Source organism: Callospermophilus lateralis, chromosome 4 (genome assembly GCF_048772815.1).
Source record: "Callospermophilus lateralis isolate mCalLat2 chromosome 4, mCalLat2.hap1, whole genome shotgun sequence".
Taxonomy (NCBI): domain Eukaryota; kingdom Metazoa; phylum Chordata; class Mammalia; order Rodentia; family Sciuridae; genus Callospermophilus; species Callospermophilus lateralis.
In genome coordinates, this window is record NC_135308.1 from 44,704,457 (window position 1) to 44,724,726 (window position 20,270).

General features: G+C 40.4%; 1 protein-coding gene across 1 annotated transcript in view; it reads right to left on the bottom strand.

Annotated features, from left to right (window-relative positions):
- Prag1 (PEAK1 related, kinase-activating pseudokinase 1) overlaps window positions 1–20,270 on the bottom strand; it is a 53,727-nt gene that overhangs the window by 13,815 nt on the left and 19,642 nt on the right. Inside the window, exon 4 of the mRNA XM_076853771.1 lies at window positions 5,039–5,196. Within this exon, the coding sequence (XP_076709886.1) occupies window positions 5,039–5,196 (158 nt within the window). The remainder of the gene's footprint in view (window positions 1–5,038; window positions 5,197–20,270) is intronic.

A 20,270-nucleotide genomic window follows, 5' to 3' on the forward strand; every position in this document is an offset into this window, starting at 1 on the left:
ACATTAGAGGTGAGGAAACAAGAGCCATCCTTATAGGCAACCTGCTACTGTCAACATGAAGTGGCAGTCATACAGGTTTCTGCCAGTTCCCTGGGTTTCCCCTCAGGGGACGTGAAGGGTGAGGGTGAGGGGTGCTGGAGCTCCACTTGTAACTTTTTCCTCCAAAGGAAAATTGTGCAACCTTTTGTTTGGGTCTACAGTCGGAACAGGCTCAGCATTCCTTTTAAAAGAATGCTTTGCTTTTTCAAGAAGGTAAACGTGGTCTGAAATTGGAAGCATGTTATTAACATTTTACAACTAGATGGAAATGTGGCATTTGTGAGGAATCTCTCCAGACCACTTAATCATCCCAGGAAACAATAATCAAGAGGAGAATGTGATTTACATGCAAGAGATGGAAAGCCAGGAAAACAGGCCCTACCTAATATAGTGTACTATATTAGACTCAGACAGTGAATTTAATATTAAGGGCTCTAATAAGCCTGTTCGCTAGTTAGAAAATACACTGAGTCTAAATAGAGAGTTTTAGATGCCTTTTCCAGAATCTTCTTCAACTGTGGTTCTGAATTGTGATCTTTCAATGTCTTGTTTTTTGACTTGATCATTAAGCAGTGTCTTCCAAAAGAGTTAAAAGTTCATTCGAAGCACTTTTCATATACTGTTGACAGAGAGACAAACTGACGTTTTAGAGGTTAATTTGGTAATATCAATTTGAAATACATATCCATTGTGATCAGTTCAATGTCTTTTAAGAATTTGTCTTACAGATGTGCTTGCCAAATTCAGCCAACCGACATTGCAGGATCTTATTACAGTCTTGTAATGAAAATCTATGCTTTGGAATAGAAGGGTCTCACCAATTCATCCAATAAAAATATACACAGTGATTTTAAAAAATAAGGTAGATCTCCTTTCTGAAAGACTTCAAAGTACATTAAGTATAAAAATGAGTAGAGCTGAATTTTATGACATCCCCAAATATAGATTAAAAACTTCTGGTGGGGAGAGGTAATCCCAGTGGCTCAGGAGGCTGAAGCAGGAGGACTGTGAGTTCCAAGCCAGCCTCAGCAATGGTGAGGCACTCAGCAACTCAGTGAGACCCTGTCTCTAAATAAAACACAAAATAGGGCTGGGGATGTGGTTTAGTGGTTGAGTGCCCCTAGGTTCAATCCCTGGTATGCGCCTCCGCCCCTCCAAAAAAAAACTCTGGGAAAATATAAAAAATGTTCAAAGTGATAGAAAGAGGTGGGATGAGGGTTCCCATGATTCACATTTCATTTCGTATTTTTCTGTATTGTTTGAATTTTTATCATATTCATATGAACCTGATTGATGCAATGTAGTTTAAAACTCAGTTTAAAGATAATAGCTTCAGATGAGAATAGTTTAAGATGAAGCATCACTTTGCTGATATTGCAGCTCAGGACACCAAAAATCTGACATAAACCCCTTTCTCTGGAATATAACCTTTATCCTTCAGTTAATAGATTTACCAGAGAGAATCCATGATTCAGTTTACCTTCTTGGATAAGGTATACCTTCTGTATTAAGCTAAACACCAGTGTACTATATTAGACTCAAACAGTGAATTTAATATTAAGGGCTCTAATAAGCCTGTTCGCTAGTTAGAAAATACACTGAGTCTAAATAGAGAGTTTTAGATGCCTTTTCCAGAATCTTCTTTTTAAAAATAGAATTTTTTCTTACCAAGTCACAGATGAGAATCAGAGAAGGGGAGCCAGTGCTTGGTGAAGGTCAAGCTGACACTCATTCTAACTGAGGTCTGATCTTTGTGGACTTCCCGTCCCCCCCTGCCTACCTCCTTCCTGGCTGGATTTCTCCTCCACAGAATTTACTGCCACCTGACTTACCAGCTACTTGCCCCAAGTCAGAAGGGACGGGAGAGTTCTTTCCACTGTTGGATCATCAGCAGGCTGAACTATACCCAGCATATAGTCTGCGTTCAACACATATCTATCAGATGATTAATGTATGTATAAAAATTCTGTTTGGCATTATTGTTGAGGAAAAACGAGCTGATGACTGCTACAATATATAATTAACTTTCTCTAGCTCTGGTTTGCTTTCTCTAAAAATAAGAACAGCAGGAGTGCCCTGGCACTTGGCTTTTCATGGTTTATACCTGCTTGCTCACTGAGTCAGACCTCTTTCTTCTCTATTGTGAGTACCAATCATTTCAGTTAAATAGACAACTGTAATTAATCTTATCTCCTGGTATCCACAAATACATGTTAACTAAATTTTAATGTCATCCTAAATCAAAGAGGGGAATTATCTTAATGTGACATTAGGCTTGTGTACTTAAAAGAAACAACTTGAGGCCAGGCGCGGTGGTGCATGCCTACAACCTCATGGTTCTGAAGGCTGAGGCAGGAGGATTGCAAGTTCTAAGACAGCCTCAGCAAGTTAGCAAGGCCCTGTCTCTAAATAAAATATAAAAAGGGCTGGGGATGTGGCTCAGTGGTGAAGCGCCCCTGCGTTAAATTCCCAGTACCAAAATAAATGAATAAATAAGTAAAAATGACTAATTAAAAGCACAAGAGTCTTCTGAGGACCATTTCTGATGTTCATTTGTCCATCTTCCCTACCATAAAAAAATTGGGTAAGCTCCTGATTTAGAAATATAACAAAGTTAAAGATTTTGGTTGTTTTTCTTATACATTTCACTTTTTTAGCCACAAAACCTGAGTAGCAGATCACACGCTTTCAACACTAACCCTGATCATTTTCCAAGAAGTTTATAAAACCACTATGATGATATGCCCCGGAATGACTCTCTCAGCTCACCTAGTCCAGCCCATACCGTGGATATAAAAAGTCAACAAAATCCAGTTCTCATTAATGAATTCTTACTGACAAATAAAGGTACGTGCTAAGGGTATCTTTTCACTTTACATATACCGCTAGGGAGGTAGACGTTACATTTTAGTTTCGAGCAATTTTACTGGAACTGACTCTACTTTTATTCTGATCCATGGTCTCAGCTTCACTACCAGATATCAAGTTGTAATACAAGTCAAGAATAAACATTCTTGGGTAAATATTTCAGCTACAAAGGAAAAGTAAGTAACGATTCAAGGGACTGACAGATAATTGTTTAATTCAGACCTAAAGCAAGCTGCCTTGGTTCATGGTGCAAGCCTGAATGAAGGGAGAAAGAACACCTTTGGTCTCCTGCCAGTTCCCCACTCTGTTTCTGGTACAGAGCTACATGAAAGAGCAGAGGGAGAAATGGTTGGCCCCTAAGGCTCAGCGTCTGGTGACAAGGTATACATCTCTTGTTCATGTAGGAACCTACATTTTGAAGTGCTTTTCCACTGAATAACTTGTGATAAAGAAAGAACCAGGAAGATACATTCCTTTTAGTTCATGTTATTCAGAAACTAACAAGAAAAACTCTCTTAATTGGGTGACCCCATTGTGGCTTGAAGTCTCTAGCAGCTCCCTATGTCCTACCCCACAAACTAGCTTTGAAAACCTCGAACAATCCAGTCCTGGCTTCTGTCCAACCTCACGTCCCATGTTCCCATGTTCCCTGCGCCTACCTTCACCTCTGCACCTTAGTTGATTTTCCCTTCCCACTCTGCGCTGCCATCCTGTGCTTTGGGTTCCTTTATTCTTTCTTTAACCTGAAAAGTCCTCTGCTTCTTGACCCCCACCTCTTCAATTCCAACCATACTGCAGACAGGAGCTGAAGTCCCATTTTCTCAAAAACCCTTTCCCAAACCCTCCCTTGGTGCTCAGCAGATCTCTATACTCTGGAAGCCTGCAAAAGCCTTCATGCTGTGGGCAGCCCAGTTTCCCATGTTGTCCGATGCACCCATGTGTCATGTGTTTTAATCTTATCTTTCCTGGCTAGTCCTTAAGAGCCCTAAGAACAGACATCGTGACTTACTGAGAAGCAAAGTGGTGAGGCAGTGAACGCCAGTTCTCATGGCCACCACAGAGGGGCCCATTGTGGATCGCACTCTTGGAATTGGTCACTGTCCTCCAACAAGTGGATCAGAGCTGACTATCACAGGGAATCATGGTTCAGATGTCCAACATTTCAGCGAGTAATCTGCCTCACTGAATGTTTGCACAATGGGATGGGAAAAGGAAGAAGATAGGAGCCCGGAAAAATCTGCATTTTGCTACCTTCCCTCAAAATCAAGACTAAAATATTTCCTGTTTTTAAGTGAGAGCTATTAGAGGTTTCCCATCAGAACACACCATAGTTTGACTTATAACACATGCTTCTATCTTAGCCAGTGCTCATCTTTTGGATAGAAAAATGTTCCCGACAGTAGAATTACAATGGAACCCTCTACTCCAGAATTGCCTACCGGGAAGAAGTACTGAAATAGGAATGAGAAAAAAAGCCATACTAGCACATGTTTAAAACTAACATGCTAATGCATTCCAACAGAAACACAGGAGAGGGCACACACAAAGAAGGCTGAAAGGGTGAGAGGTTTTAAATACTACCCATCCAGGCCACAGGCACAGAGAATCAGCAGTTCCTTTTTTAGGAAGGTGCCCCATCAAGACCCATTTATTATACTTTACAGTCTAATCCACAAAAGTGGCATGGACCTAATGAAACCTTCATGCTTTAATTCAGCAAACATTTATGTAAACACCTGCTGTGCCCATGTAAGCTTGTGCACGCGTACATGCAAATGAGACAGAGAGAAATACAGAGGATGAGACCAGTGGTTGGTGTGCATCTAGTCCCCTTAGAGCTAACCCTCAGGGGAGGAAGTACACCTGCAAACACAGCTGGCTGGTTACCCAAGGAATCAGGAGCCTTTCTGCATGCTCCCAACTCCAACCCCCTCCCACCCTGTTGCCAAGAGAGGGCAATAGGGATGAGGCGGCTGTCCTGTATTCAATGAGGAACTAACTACTCCTTGGAGGAGGAAGCAGATCAAGGCAGTAGGTCTTGCTTAACCCTTTCAAATCCCAGCAGTCAACTCAGACCCGCCTTGTAGATCCAGGAGAATCTGAACCTCTTCACCGAAGGCCAGTCTATTACCTCCATCACTGCAGGTCCTTGAGTCTGAGGCCAGGCTGTCTGTGGAGCCGGTGGTGAAGCTGATGGGGACACCCCTGAAGGACGGGCTGAGGCTCTCTGCAGAGCTCTGGCTCACTTTTTCCAAATCAGAGCTGCTCTTGTTCATTTTTAAAAGGTGCCTGGAAAAGGTAAGAACAAACAATAAAAATAACTCCCTTGGTTTCCATTCAGAGACTAGGCTGATGGTCATGAACCTCCTATGCTCTTGAAACCTGGCCAATGCCTGCAAGTTAAAACACACACACACACACACACACACACACACACACACACACACACACGTATATACATTTGGGGGAGAGAGAACAGGGATTCGTCCGAAATCTTATGAACATGGATGGCGGATTTCCTGAGTGGGATTAGAGACAGTTTATAAAAACAAGCACCAAAATCCTGACTTGGGAGGAACTTCACATTCTGACCCCATCTACCAAAACATTTATGTCATCTCTTATATCATGTGTTACATTCCTACAAAGAAAAATCAAAATTTTATCATATAAATAAAGGTACAGAGAAATATGAGACTGGGTAGTTTTTGAAACCTGAGACATGTGAATTGCAAACTAGGTTTCGAAATATGGGATTTCTTCATTTGCCTGGTACTCTGTAACCATGGCATTGAAAAGTCTAGGTTGTTCCTTGGAATTAAGGAAAACATTACTTAAATTTTAACCAGATTTCCAATGAAATGCTTAAATAGTTACCATAACCCCTATTTCTATTTTTTTTTTTTTCCTATACCAGAGATTGAACTCAGGGGCATTTAACCCCTGACCCATATTCCCAGCCCTTTTATTTTTTATTTTGGGACGGGGTCTTGTTGAGTTGATTAGGGCCTTGCTAAGTTGCTGAGGATGGCTTCCAACTTGTGATCCTCCTGCTTCAGCCTCCTGAGCCGCTGGGATTACAGGCGGGCACCACCAGGCCTGGCTATAACCCCTATTCTAGAACTACGGAATCTACCCTTTGGCTTTTTGTAAAATCTTTTGTTTTATCTCTAAAACAGCATTATTAACATTCCAGAGATGGGAAGACCAATTTTAAGAAAAAACAAACAAACAAACACAAGACAATTCTACTTGGAGAAAACAGTTCCATTACTAGGTAGAATGTTTAGCTTATTGATTTCTCCTCCCCCACTTTCCAAGAACATGAATATTCACTTCTGATTTGACATTTTCACCAAGAAATGAGACAGACTGTAATCAATCCAGCACTTTCCCCATAGGTGGTAACGTACATTTGTCTGAACTGATATTTCCTGATGACATTCCTGTTCCTAGTACAGCAGATCTATACCTCAATATCTGACATAGCAAATACATAATGCAGTATTGATTTGGTATCAGAACTGCCTGATTTAATACGTATGACCTTACTGGCAAAAATGCATTGATTGTTCTTTTGAGTTCAATATTGCTGGCTCTAGGTTAGTTTTCACAGTCATTGGAATCCCTTGTTCTTAACAGAAAAGTTTGGAGAAAGTTTGTTTGCTACCATGAAAAGTGCTCTTCAGAAAACATGTCTTTTCTCTAATTCCCAACCCTTAAAACTACACTAAAAAAATGCTTTTAAAGCTGTCAAATATTATATGAACATATTCTTTATATTTCAGTATCACTGTTGGGATCTTGGAAATACAGTTTAGAAAATGCTATGGTAGTAGATGATTTTCATTTAACCCTTGGCAACATACAGTCATAGAAAGTTTCTTACAATATTTTTATGCTTATCAATCCATCAATAATGGCTTTCTCAGATGAAGCCAGGATATGAAGCTGATAACGACAATTCCTAAGTCTAGGATAGAAGCTGGCCCTAGGGGAAACCAAATACTTTGCCTCTCCAAATCATCTGTAGGGTCTTATCTCCAGATCCAGAAAGTTACCAAGGGAGAAACTCCCAACCCTGGCTTCTAAGCTGGAATATACTATTATTGAGACGCACTCCAGAAAGCTATATGAAGCAGTTATCACTTTGTTCTCAATCCCAGTGACTCAGGAGGCTGAGGCAGGTGGATCGTGAGTTCAGTGAGTTCAAAGCCAGCCTCAGCAAGTTAGTGAGGCCCTAATCAACAAGACTGTCCCAAATAAAAACTAAAAAGGACTAGGGATGTGGCTCAGTGGTTATCTTTAACTGACACATAAAAATGTAAAAACTGGGAGCCATGTGACGTTATTAATAACTTTTCTGAAATAAAACTATGGTTGCACATTTTGCATAAACTTCTTTTACTCTCCATTGCTGGACTTAGTTTTACTAGTAGTTTAGGATTTTTACATTTCCATTCAAATAGAGACTAGTCCGTAATTTTCCTTTCCTGTTGTTTCTTTGTCCAGTTTTGGTACATTGGTTAAATCAGAATTGCAAAATGAATTGAGTACCTTTTTCTACTTTTAAATTATCTGGTGTAATTATTACAAGATAAGGATTATGTGATCCCTAAAAGGTCATTTAAACTTACTATAAAGCCATTGAGGCCCAAGGCTCACCCAGAGTGTAAGTGACATCACTAAAGATTTGGTTCTGATCCATCTAGAACTGATAATGCTTTGGTGGAGAGCCAAGAAACAGACCCCATGTGTAGGAACCTGTGTGAGAAACAGTACCACCACACTGCTGGGAATAGAGACAGGTCAGTTCCTGGATCTCATACCAGCTATTTAAGACAGAAATGGAAAAGAGAGCAGTGCCACATCCTATACCATTCACGAGTGTGAATTTTGATTGGGGGAAAAAATACATATATATATATACGTGTATATATATATATATATATATATATAAAATTTTTAATTTGTTAGTTAAAAATATGAGAGATGATCTTTACAACCTTTGAGTAGAAAAAAGGATCTCTCAAATAAGATCTATAAATAGAATCATAAAGGAAAAATTTCACTACTTTAAAATATAAAACTCCTGTCTGAAAAAATGTAAAGCTTTATAAAGAAGGTGAAAAAAATAATGCTCGGAGTGGGCAACCTACATTTTTGCAATCCACATGACTGATACATTCTCATTCATACACATTCTCACAGAGGCAAACACTTGAATGAATTCTGAAAGTTAAATGTGCACATTCCTGTTACTCAGTGACTCCATTCTGAAGTATATATATCCTTGAAAATACAAAAATAAATAAAGTAAGGATTTGTGAAACTTTTGTTTCAGCTGTATTTGTGTGGGACCATAATATTAAATATGTTTCCTGTAGAAAATATATTAATATTAAAAATGTTTATTAATTTAATTGCTATAATATATCTATAAATAAATGCAAAAATTATAATTAATATTTATTATTTATAAATAAATATAATTAATTGATATTAATTATATTAAATATAGATCTCGTGGGTCATGTTTTTAAAGAAAGTTTAAAAATCATTACTCTAGAATGAGGATCAAGACTTCCCCTTAAATAGGCAAAAGGTAAGTATTTGAGGCTCATGAACCATATAGACTGTGACTACCTGACCTGCTGCTGTAGCAGGAAAGCAGCTACAGCATTATCTAAATGAATGTGTATGCATTCCAATAAAACTTTATTTACAAAAACAGATGGCTGGCCCATAGGCTCTGAGTTACTGACTCCTGGTCTAGAATGACCTTGTACAGTAGATATATAATGCAAATAATTTAAGTAATTAAAACATCTTAGTTATATCTAAATATATTTTAAAAAATAGGTGAGGGCTGGGGATATAGCTCAGTTGGTAGAGTGTTTGCCTCGCAAGCACAAGGCCTGGTTCAATTCTCAGCCACAAAAAAAAAAAAAAAAAAAAAAAAAAAGGTGATATTAATTCTTTGTTAAAATGGTCAACATAAAATGGGTTTTATTTAATACAACATTCAAAAATAGTTATTTCAGCACATAATCAATATAAAATTTTTATAAGATTTTTAATATTCTTTTCTTCATTTTAAGTCTTCAAAATCTGGTATATATTTTTCATTGGCAGCACATTGAAAATTGGACTAATCACATTTTTAACTTGTGGCTACCATACTACACAGTGCAAAGCTAGAGAAATTTTCAAATACATGGACAAGGATGTGTTTAGTGTTACAAATACTAAAATTGAGATCATAAACAATCTAACTGTCCATCAAAACAGGAATAAACAAATTATGGTACAGTCTCATAGTGTAATATTACATAACAGTCAAAAATAAATAGAATGGATTATGTGTCAATATGGAACAAAAATCTTAACATGTTAAAAATCAAAAGTAGTTTACAAAAGACTCATGTATATAATGTGATACCATTTATATACATTTTCTTTTTTTTTTTTTTAGTGGGGGAGAGAGAGAGAGAGAGAGAGAGAGAGAGAGAGAGAGAGAGAGAGAGAATTTTTTAATATTTATTTTTTAGTTCTCGGGGGACACAACATCTTTGTTTGTATGTGGTGCTGAGGATGGAACCCGGGCCGCACGCCAGGCAAGCGCGCTACTGCTTGAGCCACATCCCCAGCCCCTTTTATACATTTTCAAAACACACAGTAATAAATATTTTTGTAGATCCACATAACAAAATGTAAAAGATGCTCATCAACTTTAAGTCAGTAATTGCTCCAGGGAGCAGTGAGAAATTAATGAGAATTGGGTATAAAGGAATCTTTCATTTTATCAGCAATATATTTTTTTTTTTTTTAAAAAGCTAGGGCTGGGGGTGTTAGCTTAGTGGAGGAAGTGTGTGCTTTACCATGTAAAGGTCCTAGGTTTAATTCCCAGCGCACGCGCATGCGCGCGCGCTCACACACACACACACACACACACACACAAATGCAAAATGTTAGTATTGGAAAAATTCTGAGACATCTGAGTGACAGTTGAATTATTTTTAGAACTTCATTGGATGATCGAAGTACTTGATAAATGAACGTGTGTAGTAGGAATGACTTCACCAGAGTCTGAGTGAGTCCGGAGATGGCTATGCTGATTAATCCTTCATTGGGCTTCTGAAAGGCACAGAATAACTTGGAGGAATCTCCTCCCACACCACACACTCGGTGAGAGCTCTGCCTCAGGATGGCCTCGCGAATGGGAAGAGATGAACTTGTCTGGGACTTTGGGTCTGATCCTGAATCTGGTCTTCATAAGGGAGAAGTCACAGCCCTGAAGATGCTCACTACATGAACACAGACAAAAGCAGTCTCCATTACAGGGTATACACACGTGTGCACATGTGTTGGGACGGCAGAGATCCTACCCTGTATAGTTTGGTAAATCTTAGTATCCTGGCCTAGAGTAGAATTCTGGGGATATGACCGCTGCTTCCCTACTGGAAAAATTCATGAAGCTCAGATTCCCACCAGGCAACTGAAATTGAACAGGCACTGAGAATGCTCAGGTGTGCAACGGGGAGGGAACATGCTTTCTAATACACACTGGGTGACACTTTTCCTTAACAGTAAAATCTTAGGAAGGGCTAGGGGTGTAGCTCAAATGCAGAAGAGGATTGCCGAGCATGCTGGAGGCCCTAGGTTCAATCCCCAACACTGCAAACAGAATCAAGACAAAAGCCAAACAGAGCTCAAGCAACAAAATCTTAGGAGAAATAACACTTGCATGAACTGCATCAAAAACTTTCCACCCAGCTGGGCACAGTGGTGCAGGGCTGTAATCCCAGCGACTCAGGAGGCTGAGGCAGGAGGATCTCGAGTTCAAAGCCAGCCTCAGTAAAAGTGAGGTGCTAATAAGCAAATCAGTGAGACCCTGCCTCTAAATTAAAAAAAAAAAAAAAAAAAAAAAAATAGGGCTGGGGTTGTACTCAGTGGTCGAGTGGCCCTGAGTTCAATCTTTGGTTATCCTCCCTTCAAAAAAAATACCAACCTTTCACCCTGGAAATCTGTGCAATCTGCACTCTTTGAATATTGCCACTTTAATTAGGGAATGAGCAAAACCACATTAAATTTTAAAATGAGAGATTGCCATCAAAGCAGAGACTTGCAATCAAGATGTTTTTGATTCTTCAGCCTGTGTGTACAATAGACTTAAGAATCCCTGGAAAAGGCTTAATCTCCCAAAGGTGAACTTTCTGAGCTCTCATGGAGGGTTCCGTCAGATGTGAGGCCAACTAACAATATGTGTGCACTTAAAAATGTATAGTAAAAATATACTTATTTTTTTAAATGGCATGTTTCCCTCATCCACGTTAATTTGATTGGTCCCTCATAAAACCCGGGCAAACCCTCTATAAAATGAAATCTGATTGTCATGCAATGAAATCTGATGTCATGGCTTCAATGGATGTAAACCACATGCTCTACTCTTTCCTCTTCAACTGGGGAATAACATTCTTATCAGCTACAGCAAGAGTATGGCCTCCACAGATGTCTCTGCTCACACCCTGTGATAAACGACTTCTTGCTCGGACTTCCTTTCCCGCCTCCCACTGTTGGTCACAGGAGCTGTGTGAACCACACGAGTCAGTGGCACAGCGTCCTGCCAGATTCAGCCCTGCAGCTGCAGCCCAGGGGCTTTTAGAATGGCTTTTCCCCCCATTGTCCTTAGAGAGCAAAGCTTTTTGAGAGTGGTCTCCATACAACTTTGGTAGAGAGCTGGAAAAAAATAATCCAGCCGGAAGAGCCATCTGCCAGACTTCCTCATTCATAGGAACAAGCCTCATCTAAAAATACCCGCAGAGCTTCCAGAATGTCCGCAATCCTTAATGGAGGCCATGCCCCAGCGTGTGGCAGAGACGGGTATCTCCAACTTCACGTGGTTTCTAGAACCCTCAGATGACAGCACAGTTTACAGTGTGGCTGAGGCAAATTTTCATTCTCACCGCCTGATTTTGGTTTAGTTAACCTACACTAGGCAGAGAGCTTTCTGCCTCTGGAGCTAAAGATCTGGAAACACAAATGATACCAGCATGCAGTTTGAGACTAGCTCTTTAAATCCCAGCAAACACTCCCACCATCAAGTCTGGGGATGGGGCAGATTCACTACGAAATTTAATAAGGATATGGAGAAGACCTAAAAGAGAGTTTTAAAGAATAACATTAATGCTCTGAAAGCATAAATGAAATTTTAAAAATTCTATACATCATTTAAAATCACCAAGAGGAAGTAAAAAGTTGGCTTTAGACTCAAACAATGAATGCTTCAGTCAAAGAATGGGAAAGTCTTACCATCATAGACTCCAGCTCGATGTGCTGTCCTCACCAGCGTGACCTCCCAAACCCTGTGACAGGCTGGCCAGTGACTTCAGGGTCCCGTGGAGCAGCCCATGAGGGTGAAGGGCCAGCTTGAGAGGCAGCCCTGGGTGTTTGTCAGGCTGCTATGAATTCCCCAGCTCAGAGCTCTCTGTTTCCCCTCAGTTCCTCTCTGACTTTTCTATAAAATGCACTTCCTGCAAAAGCACAGGAAAATAGGGACGGCTCTGCCTCTCTGACCTGCAGCTTTTAATCTCCAATTGTCTTATTTGGCTCCAAGACTAGAAGAAATTAGAACGTTCTAAGATACATTGTTTCTCCTCATTTATTTTCTACTATTTAGCCACAGTTTGCTGGGTGAATAAGAACACCGTTTTTAATATCTCTTCTGCCTGTATTAACTGCAATGCGTCTTCCTTCCTCTTTATCCTGAATACCATTCCTGGGTTTTTCAACATTAAATACTGCCTGCCTGCCCGCTCGGTGCCAAGTGCTGTGTTAGCACTTAGGGATGACAGTGCACGGAGCTGGCACAATCCCTGTGCTGCAACAGTCTGCAACAGATACAGAAATATTTATCAAGCTCCTCTAAAAAGAGTTCAAGCTACATCTTCAGAAAAGCTTTGCAACCTTGGGGAAGAGTATCCTGACTCAAAAATTTTCCTAAAATATGACTCTCACCACGATGGCAGAGTCCTACCTAAAGCTCCTGTAAAGATATACTACTTTGGATCAACGTACAACTTCCTTGTGACAGAAAGACTCATCTCAGATTTTCTTTTTTGGTACCAGGGACTGAACTCAGGGGCACTTGACCACTGAGCCACATACATCCCCAGCCCTATTTTGTATTTTATTTAGAGACAGAGTCTCACTGAGTTGCTTAGTGGCTTACTTTTTGCTGAGGCTGGCTTTGAACTTTGTGATTCTCCTGTCTCAGCCTCCTGAGCCGCTCAGATTTTTTTTTTTTTTTGACAGTATCATTTTCAAAAATTCCTCCCCACACTCTATACATTATAAAAACTGTCTATGCATTATAATATTTTTTTCTGATTTATTAAAAAAAAAAAGACAAAGCAGCAGTAGCACCATTTTGGTTAATATACTACCACTTCTCACAAATCCTTTGTTCCAGTCAGGTTCATCCGATTGTCCCCAAAGCACCCAATATTCCCTCTCTCTTCCCTCTCCCCCTTCAAATTTTCCATCCTTGAGACCCAGCATCAGTTTCACTTACCGACAAATTCCTCCTAACCTATTTCAGTCTTCTCTGACAGGTCCCTCCCCTCTCTAACTCACACTGAACTGAATCACTTCACTGAGCATTTGGTTATAATCCTGGTTCAATTATTCTAATCGTTTTGTGTAAAACAGGCTTATGACCACACCAAAATTATAAACAGTCTGAGGAGCTGTGTTACAGTCAGAATGTGCTGGAACACAGAGTAATTATTAAATACTTCTTGATTAAGTTTATCTGCCTCTGTTTCAATACCCCAGTGGCATCTGGGAGAATAAATACTTTCTTTAAGAAAGAATTACACTTGCCGAGCAAAACTTGCAAATGGCAGGAACAAGGAGCAACTGACAACATCAGGAATCCTGATTCAACAGCGGAACCATTTTCATCTCTACAAAATACAAGTCTTAAAATACTTGGAATTTGAACAAATCTTATTGTTTAAAGAAATTTCTTTTCAGAAGAAGGGGTGAAAAAGGCAAGTAACGAAACTGGAAAGGCTTTTATTATTTTTGTCTTTATGCATCTTGATGGAAGATGCTGAGAGAATTATTTTGCAAATGCCTAAGTGCCACCTGAAAGGATTCATGGGACTAGTCTGCTCTGGGGCCATGTTTTCCCCACTGAATTATTTGCATGTATAAAAATAGAAAATCTGTTTCATCTTTGGTCAGGTGACCCGTATGGTCCCCATGAGGCAAGCCAGTTAATTTGCATTTACAGTGAATGCCCCACCAATTCTGCTGGGGCTCCCAAGCTGTGGTTCAATTGTGCATTCAGTGGAAACATTTAAAAATGGAATTAAAAAAAAATCAATGAAATAAAAATGGGATCAAAGTCATATATATATATATATATATATATATATATATTTTTTTTTTTTTTTTTTGATACCAGGGATTAAACTCAGGTGCATTCAACCACTGAGCCACATCTCCAGCCCTATTTTGTATTTTATTTAGAGACAGGGTCTCACTGAGTTGCTTAGCACCTTGCTGTTGCTGAGACTGGCTTTGAACTTGTGATCCTCCTGCCTCAGCCTCTCCAACCACTGGGATTACAGGCATGTGCTACCATGCCCAGCATAGCCATAATTATTTTAAAAGACAGGGAAACTATGACACCATGAAATATATATTTGTCTTCACCCAGTTTCTTCAGCACACAGCTTCTGAAATCCTAGAAATCGCCAAAGTGATAGTGTCTTTTCATGTGCTAATGAGTTGACTGAGGGCTGAAAACCCCTCCGAAGCTTCTAGATGGGGGTCACAGGAAAGACCAGTCAGGATTAGAGGGTTGGGACTACCACCTCCAGGGAAGGAGAGGAGCTCAAGGTTAACTTGATCATCAACGGTGAAGGATTTAATACCTATTCATGAAGCCTCCAAAAAACCCCAAAGGACTGGGTTTGGAGAGTTTCTGAACACTTGGAGGTTCCTGGAGGGTGGTGCACCAGAAACATCATGGTCCCATGTGTCTTGTCCTATTCCCCTCTCCATCTGGGGTTCGTCACTATTCTCTGAAATATTGTTTATGATAAACCTGTACATGAGTTAAGCATTTCCTCCAATTCTGTGAGCTGCTCCAGCACATTAACTAAGCCCAAAGAGGGGGTTGTGGGAACCCAGATTTATAGCTTATCAATCAGAACTGGCACAACCTGGGCCTTGCAACTGGCCTCGGAAGTTGGGGGGAATGGCAGTTTTTGAGGCTGAGCCCTCGATCTGCAAGGTCCGATGCCATCTCCAGGCATAGTGACAGAACAGAATTGAGTTAGAGGACACCTATGGGCTCATGTACTCTGCAGAATGAATTGCTTGCTCGGTGTGTGGGGTAAACCCCACCCATATTTGGTCACAGAAGTCTTCTGTGTCATTTCAAAATAGAAAGAACAAATATAGCTAGAAAGGAGACAAAAGCAGAGGAAACGTAGACCGGACCTGTAAATCTAAAAGGCCCATGATCAGACTTACTCCCCAAACCTGTTTCTCCTCCAGGGCTGACATTCCCAAATTTATGAGATATTTACAAATCTTAGAGTTATTGTAAATCCACCCCAAATTGCCTCGTTTTAATTAAAATGAACATGCATGTTAGCCTATCTAATAATTTCAGGTTAGATGACATGTTTTAAGAAACCTATAATACAGGCACATTCCAAACATTATCTAGACAGAGGAGACAATGCCAACCTGAGGTTTCTGGAGAGCACCAGACACTTGTGACCCAGGATCAAAGAACTGCATTCACCAGACTGACATCTTCCCACGTCCCTCCCACGTGCCCCCTCCAGTTTCCTTCAAAACAACAGCCAAGTCAGGTGGTCTATGATTCTAGGGTCTCTGGAGGCTGAGGCGCAGGAGGATTGCAAGTTCAAAGTCAGCCTGGAAAATTCAGGAAGATCTTGTCTCAAAATAAAAAGCGCTGGGGATGGGGTTCATGGTATAGCACTTGCCAGTGAGGCTCAAGGTTAAATTTCCAATGCCAAAGGGTGAAAGGCAGGGAGCAGGAGACTCCTCAAAATGCTTCTCACTCTCAAGGTAGCCCAAATTCAGCTTTGAGAATTCCTGTCTTGTCTTCACCTTTCACTTTTTTTTTTTTTGGTACTGGAATTGAACTCAGGAGCACTCAACCATGGAGTCACATCCCCAGTCCTATTTTGTATTTTATTTAGAGACAGGGTCTGGCTGAGTTGCTTAGAGCCTTGCTTTTGCTGAGGCTGGCTTTGAACTGATGATCCTCCTGCCTCAGCCTCCTGATTTCACTTTCTAATGAAATTCATTCTTTGTCAAAACCTGAAGCGTCCTTAAATTCTTGTCAGTGATGTGTCAAGAGCTAGGCAGGTCCAGAACCAGGAAGATCTGAGTAGAGAGACTTCTTTGGACCCCCTGAACCCTTTTACAATGACAGTTTGGTGAGTGAGAATAACAGAGAAACTGAATGTGCCTTTCCCTATATTTCTAGAGAAACATGTGCACGTGTGTACACACACATAGAGACACAACTTGTAGGTTATTAGTTGGTTTTAATCAGGAATCAAAACGTTTAAGTTGGTCAAATTTGCAGACAAATACACTTTGACATTGAGAGCTATAAATATTTGTTAAAGACTGGCCATTCATTTCTCAGAAAACCAATCTTTTATTCATGGTCCCAGACTGCATGGTTGTGTACTTTCCCAGAGAAGCTCTGGACTGCCTGCTGCAAGGGTGGGGATGGCAAATGCCTGGAGCTTCCTAGGGCAGGCAGGTTTCAGTTGAGGCAAAAGAGAAAGGGAGTGGGGGAGATTGCGTGCGTGCATGGGAGCAAGCACAGCTAAGGTGCAAAGAGGAGTGTTGAAGCCCGTCTCTTCCTCTGGAGATGGTCCACGATCTCGTTTGAATGTGCAATTCTTAGTTTACCCCCCTGAGAGAGTTCACATTCTTCCTTAAATGTCTACCTGCTTTCCTAAATAAATCTGTGACTCAAAAAAAAAAAAGAAAATAAAAAAGAAAGAAAGAAAGAAATGGAATTGAAGAACTCAGAAACGGACCTGTTGCCCAATCCACTACACTTTTCATCTATATCACAATCACCTAAGAACAACGTCTCTCCATCTGGAGCATGGAAAAGTCGAAGAGGAAGTCTACACCTGTCCATGAGAGAGGGGCAGACGGGCAGAGGAGATGAAAAGAGGGTAACAAATGGAAACTAAAGACCGAACAACTGCAAAGCACTGAAGAACGTCTCCCGCCAGCTGCCTTGGCTATGGGTGGGCACCGTGTGGGCAGGGGCCCAGGAGCCTTTGGAGAGAAGAGCTATTCAAGCAACTGAGAACTTCTTAAATGGATTTCAGAAGGCCTAGGAAGGCCACTGATGTGGTTAAGAGCATGAACATTAGGGCTCCCTGTTTACTGGCTGTGGAAGAAAGCGCTTAATCTCTCTGTGTTATAGCTTCCCATTTATAACATGAAGATAACAAGAATGCTTATCTCTTAGGGATGTTAGGAAGATTCAGTGGGTTAATATTTATAAACTGCTAAAAACTGCACTATGTGTATGGAAAGTACTAGTCAAGCAGAGGGATGGATGGATGAATAGAGAGATGGATGGATAAACAGAGAGACGACTTCAGTAGCCTACAGTAAATGAGTGATTCCTTTTGCTTCCTGGATGGAAGCAGAATTAGATGGGCTAGAGACTTCATCTTAAGACCTCTAATTTTTCTTTCTTTGGTACTAGGAATTGAACCCAGGGGCACTCAACCACTGAGCTACATCACCAGCCCTTTTTAAATATTTTATTTTGAGACAGGCTCTTGCAAAGTTGTTTAAGGCCTCACTAAGTTGCTGAGACTGGCCTACTCAGTCCTCCTGCCTCAGCCTCCTGACCCTCTGGGATTACAGGCATGCAGCACCATGCCCAGAGTTATTGTAAATTCACCCAAAATTGCCTCATGAGGCAATTCTGTTATGGCATTTTAGGGAGCCTGAAGGAAGAAAGACAACCAAGAAGATGATTTAAGAAAATAAAATAAACAGAAAGAGTTGATGTATCCATCAACCAGACCTCATTTTGAATCTATGTGTTCATGAGCTTGACAGCTGAGTGTAGCCTCAGATTCAGAGGCCAACACAATCCTCAGCTCATCAGGTTGCTCAGCCCTGTCACCCTGCTTCCATTATAGGAAGGTCTAGAAAAGGAACAGTCCTTTAATTGTATTAACTTGCTATCCCCCTGCAAAATAAACAATCTTCCTTGAGTACCTCCAGCCTTGTAGGATCCCTTCTCCCTTCACCCCACCTACTCACCGCCAGCATATACCTCTGCTGATAGAATAAATCAAACCACTAGTGAGCTCTTATGAACTTGAGAGTCACTGTGGTTCTTTTCCTGATCTGTTCCTGTAAGAATTTATCCACCAAGATCACCTGTGCCCGACGGGAATCTTCGTTTCTGGGCTATTGGTTTTGGTAACCCTGCTTTCAAAATTCTTGGACCACCTGCTCCTTCTCTTGATTACTAATATTTCAAGTCCACTTTGCTAGACTTGAAAGTCCAGCATGTGAGTCCAACTATTTAGGTTACCACCCTTCATTCCCACTCTGCTAGCTTGGGAGACTAATGGGAACAAAGTTGCTAGAATAAGCTACTTCCCCACTCCTCATGCTGGTTCAGCCTGTTGTCCAATTATGGATCAGACCTAGGAGGAAACCTAGGAGGTTTAACACCATCTTGCCTCAATAGTTCCATTTCCCTGTTTCCAACATTTGCTGAAATCACCCCACTCTGCGTAACCTCCCCAAACCTGCCACTCTTGCACATTGTCAAGCAAGCCCAGGATTTCTCCATAAAGGTGCACAGCCATGCAGGCTAATCATTTGTCCTACCTCTCTGGGCTCCCAGGAAATGCTGGACTTAACCCAGAGAAGCTGTTCCAACCATTCATCACTTTTATTCATTTTCTTAATTGCCATACTCATCTCCCTCAAGTAAGTCCTCTTTCAATCTCTCCATGAGTCATGATCTCTTTTCCTGTTTGTGCTTCTGTCAAGGGCAGAGATAACCATAAGTCTCATTTAATGATACATTTTCACGTTGCTCTGTATTTTAGTTTACCTTTCATCCCATCTCTAATTCCCTACTTCCCCAAATATCTCATATCTACTTTTTGCTCTTTGGTTTATATTTTGGATTTATTTATTTATTTTTTAAAGATACAGTGTTAAAGAAGATACAAATAAATGGAAAGGCATCCCATTCGCATAGACTGGAAGACTTAATATTGTTAAGATGCCAACACTACCCAAAGTGATTTATAGATTCAATGAAGTCATATCAAAATCCTAAGATTCATATGGAATCCCAAAGAACCACAAACAGTCAAAACAATCCTGATGAAGAAGAACAGGTATACGTCTCACACTGCCCGATTTGAAAACTTGTCACAAAGCTAATCACATAATGTGACACTGACATAAAAATGGGCATATGGACCAGTAGAAAAGACAGGAAAGCTCAGCAGTCAACCTTTCATATGTGGTCAGATCATTTTCAACAAAGGTGCAAAGACCATTCTTTTGGTGCTGAGAAAACTGGGTACCCACACGCAAAAGAATGAAGTTGGACCCTTACCTAATATCATATACAGAAATTAGACCCAAATGGATCAAAGATCTAAATGGAAGACCTACAACTATAACTTGTCAGAATAAAACAAAGAAAAGCGTCATGACACAGGATGTGGCCATGGTATCTAGGGTATTGTACCAAAAGCACAAATAACAAAAGAAAAATAGATAAACAGGGCAGAATGAAAATTAAAATCTTTTGTGCATCAATGGACATAATCAACAGAGTGAAAGGCAACCCATGGAATGGGAGTTTATATTTACAAATTCTACTATCGGATAAAGGGTTAATACACAGACTATCTAAAGAACTTCTACAACTCAACAACAATGGCAATAAAATAACAATAAGGAACCAAAAAATGGGCAAAGAACTTAAAATAGACATTTCTCTATAAGAAACTGTCGATAAGCAAATGAAAAGATTCTTGACATCACTAACTATTAAGGAAATGCAAATCAAAATCATGACGAGATTCTCCTTCAGAACCATTAGGATGGCCAACTATCAAAAAACCTAAAACGGTAAGTGTTGGAGAGGAAGTAGAGAAACTGGATCCGCTGTGCACCATGGTGCAGTAGCTATGGATAAGAGCAGGGAAGAGCCTCAAACAATGAAAAATAAAGTTACAAAATGATCCACCAATTTTACTCTTAGGCAAAGTCTTGAAGAGACT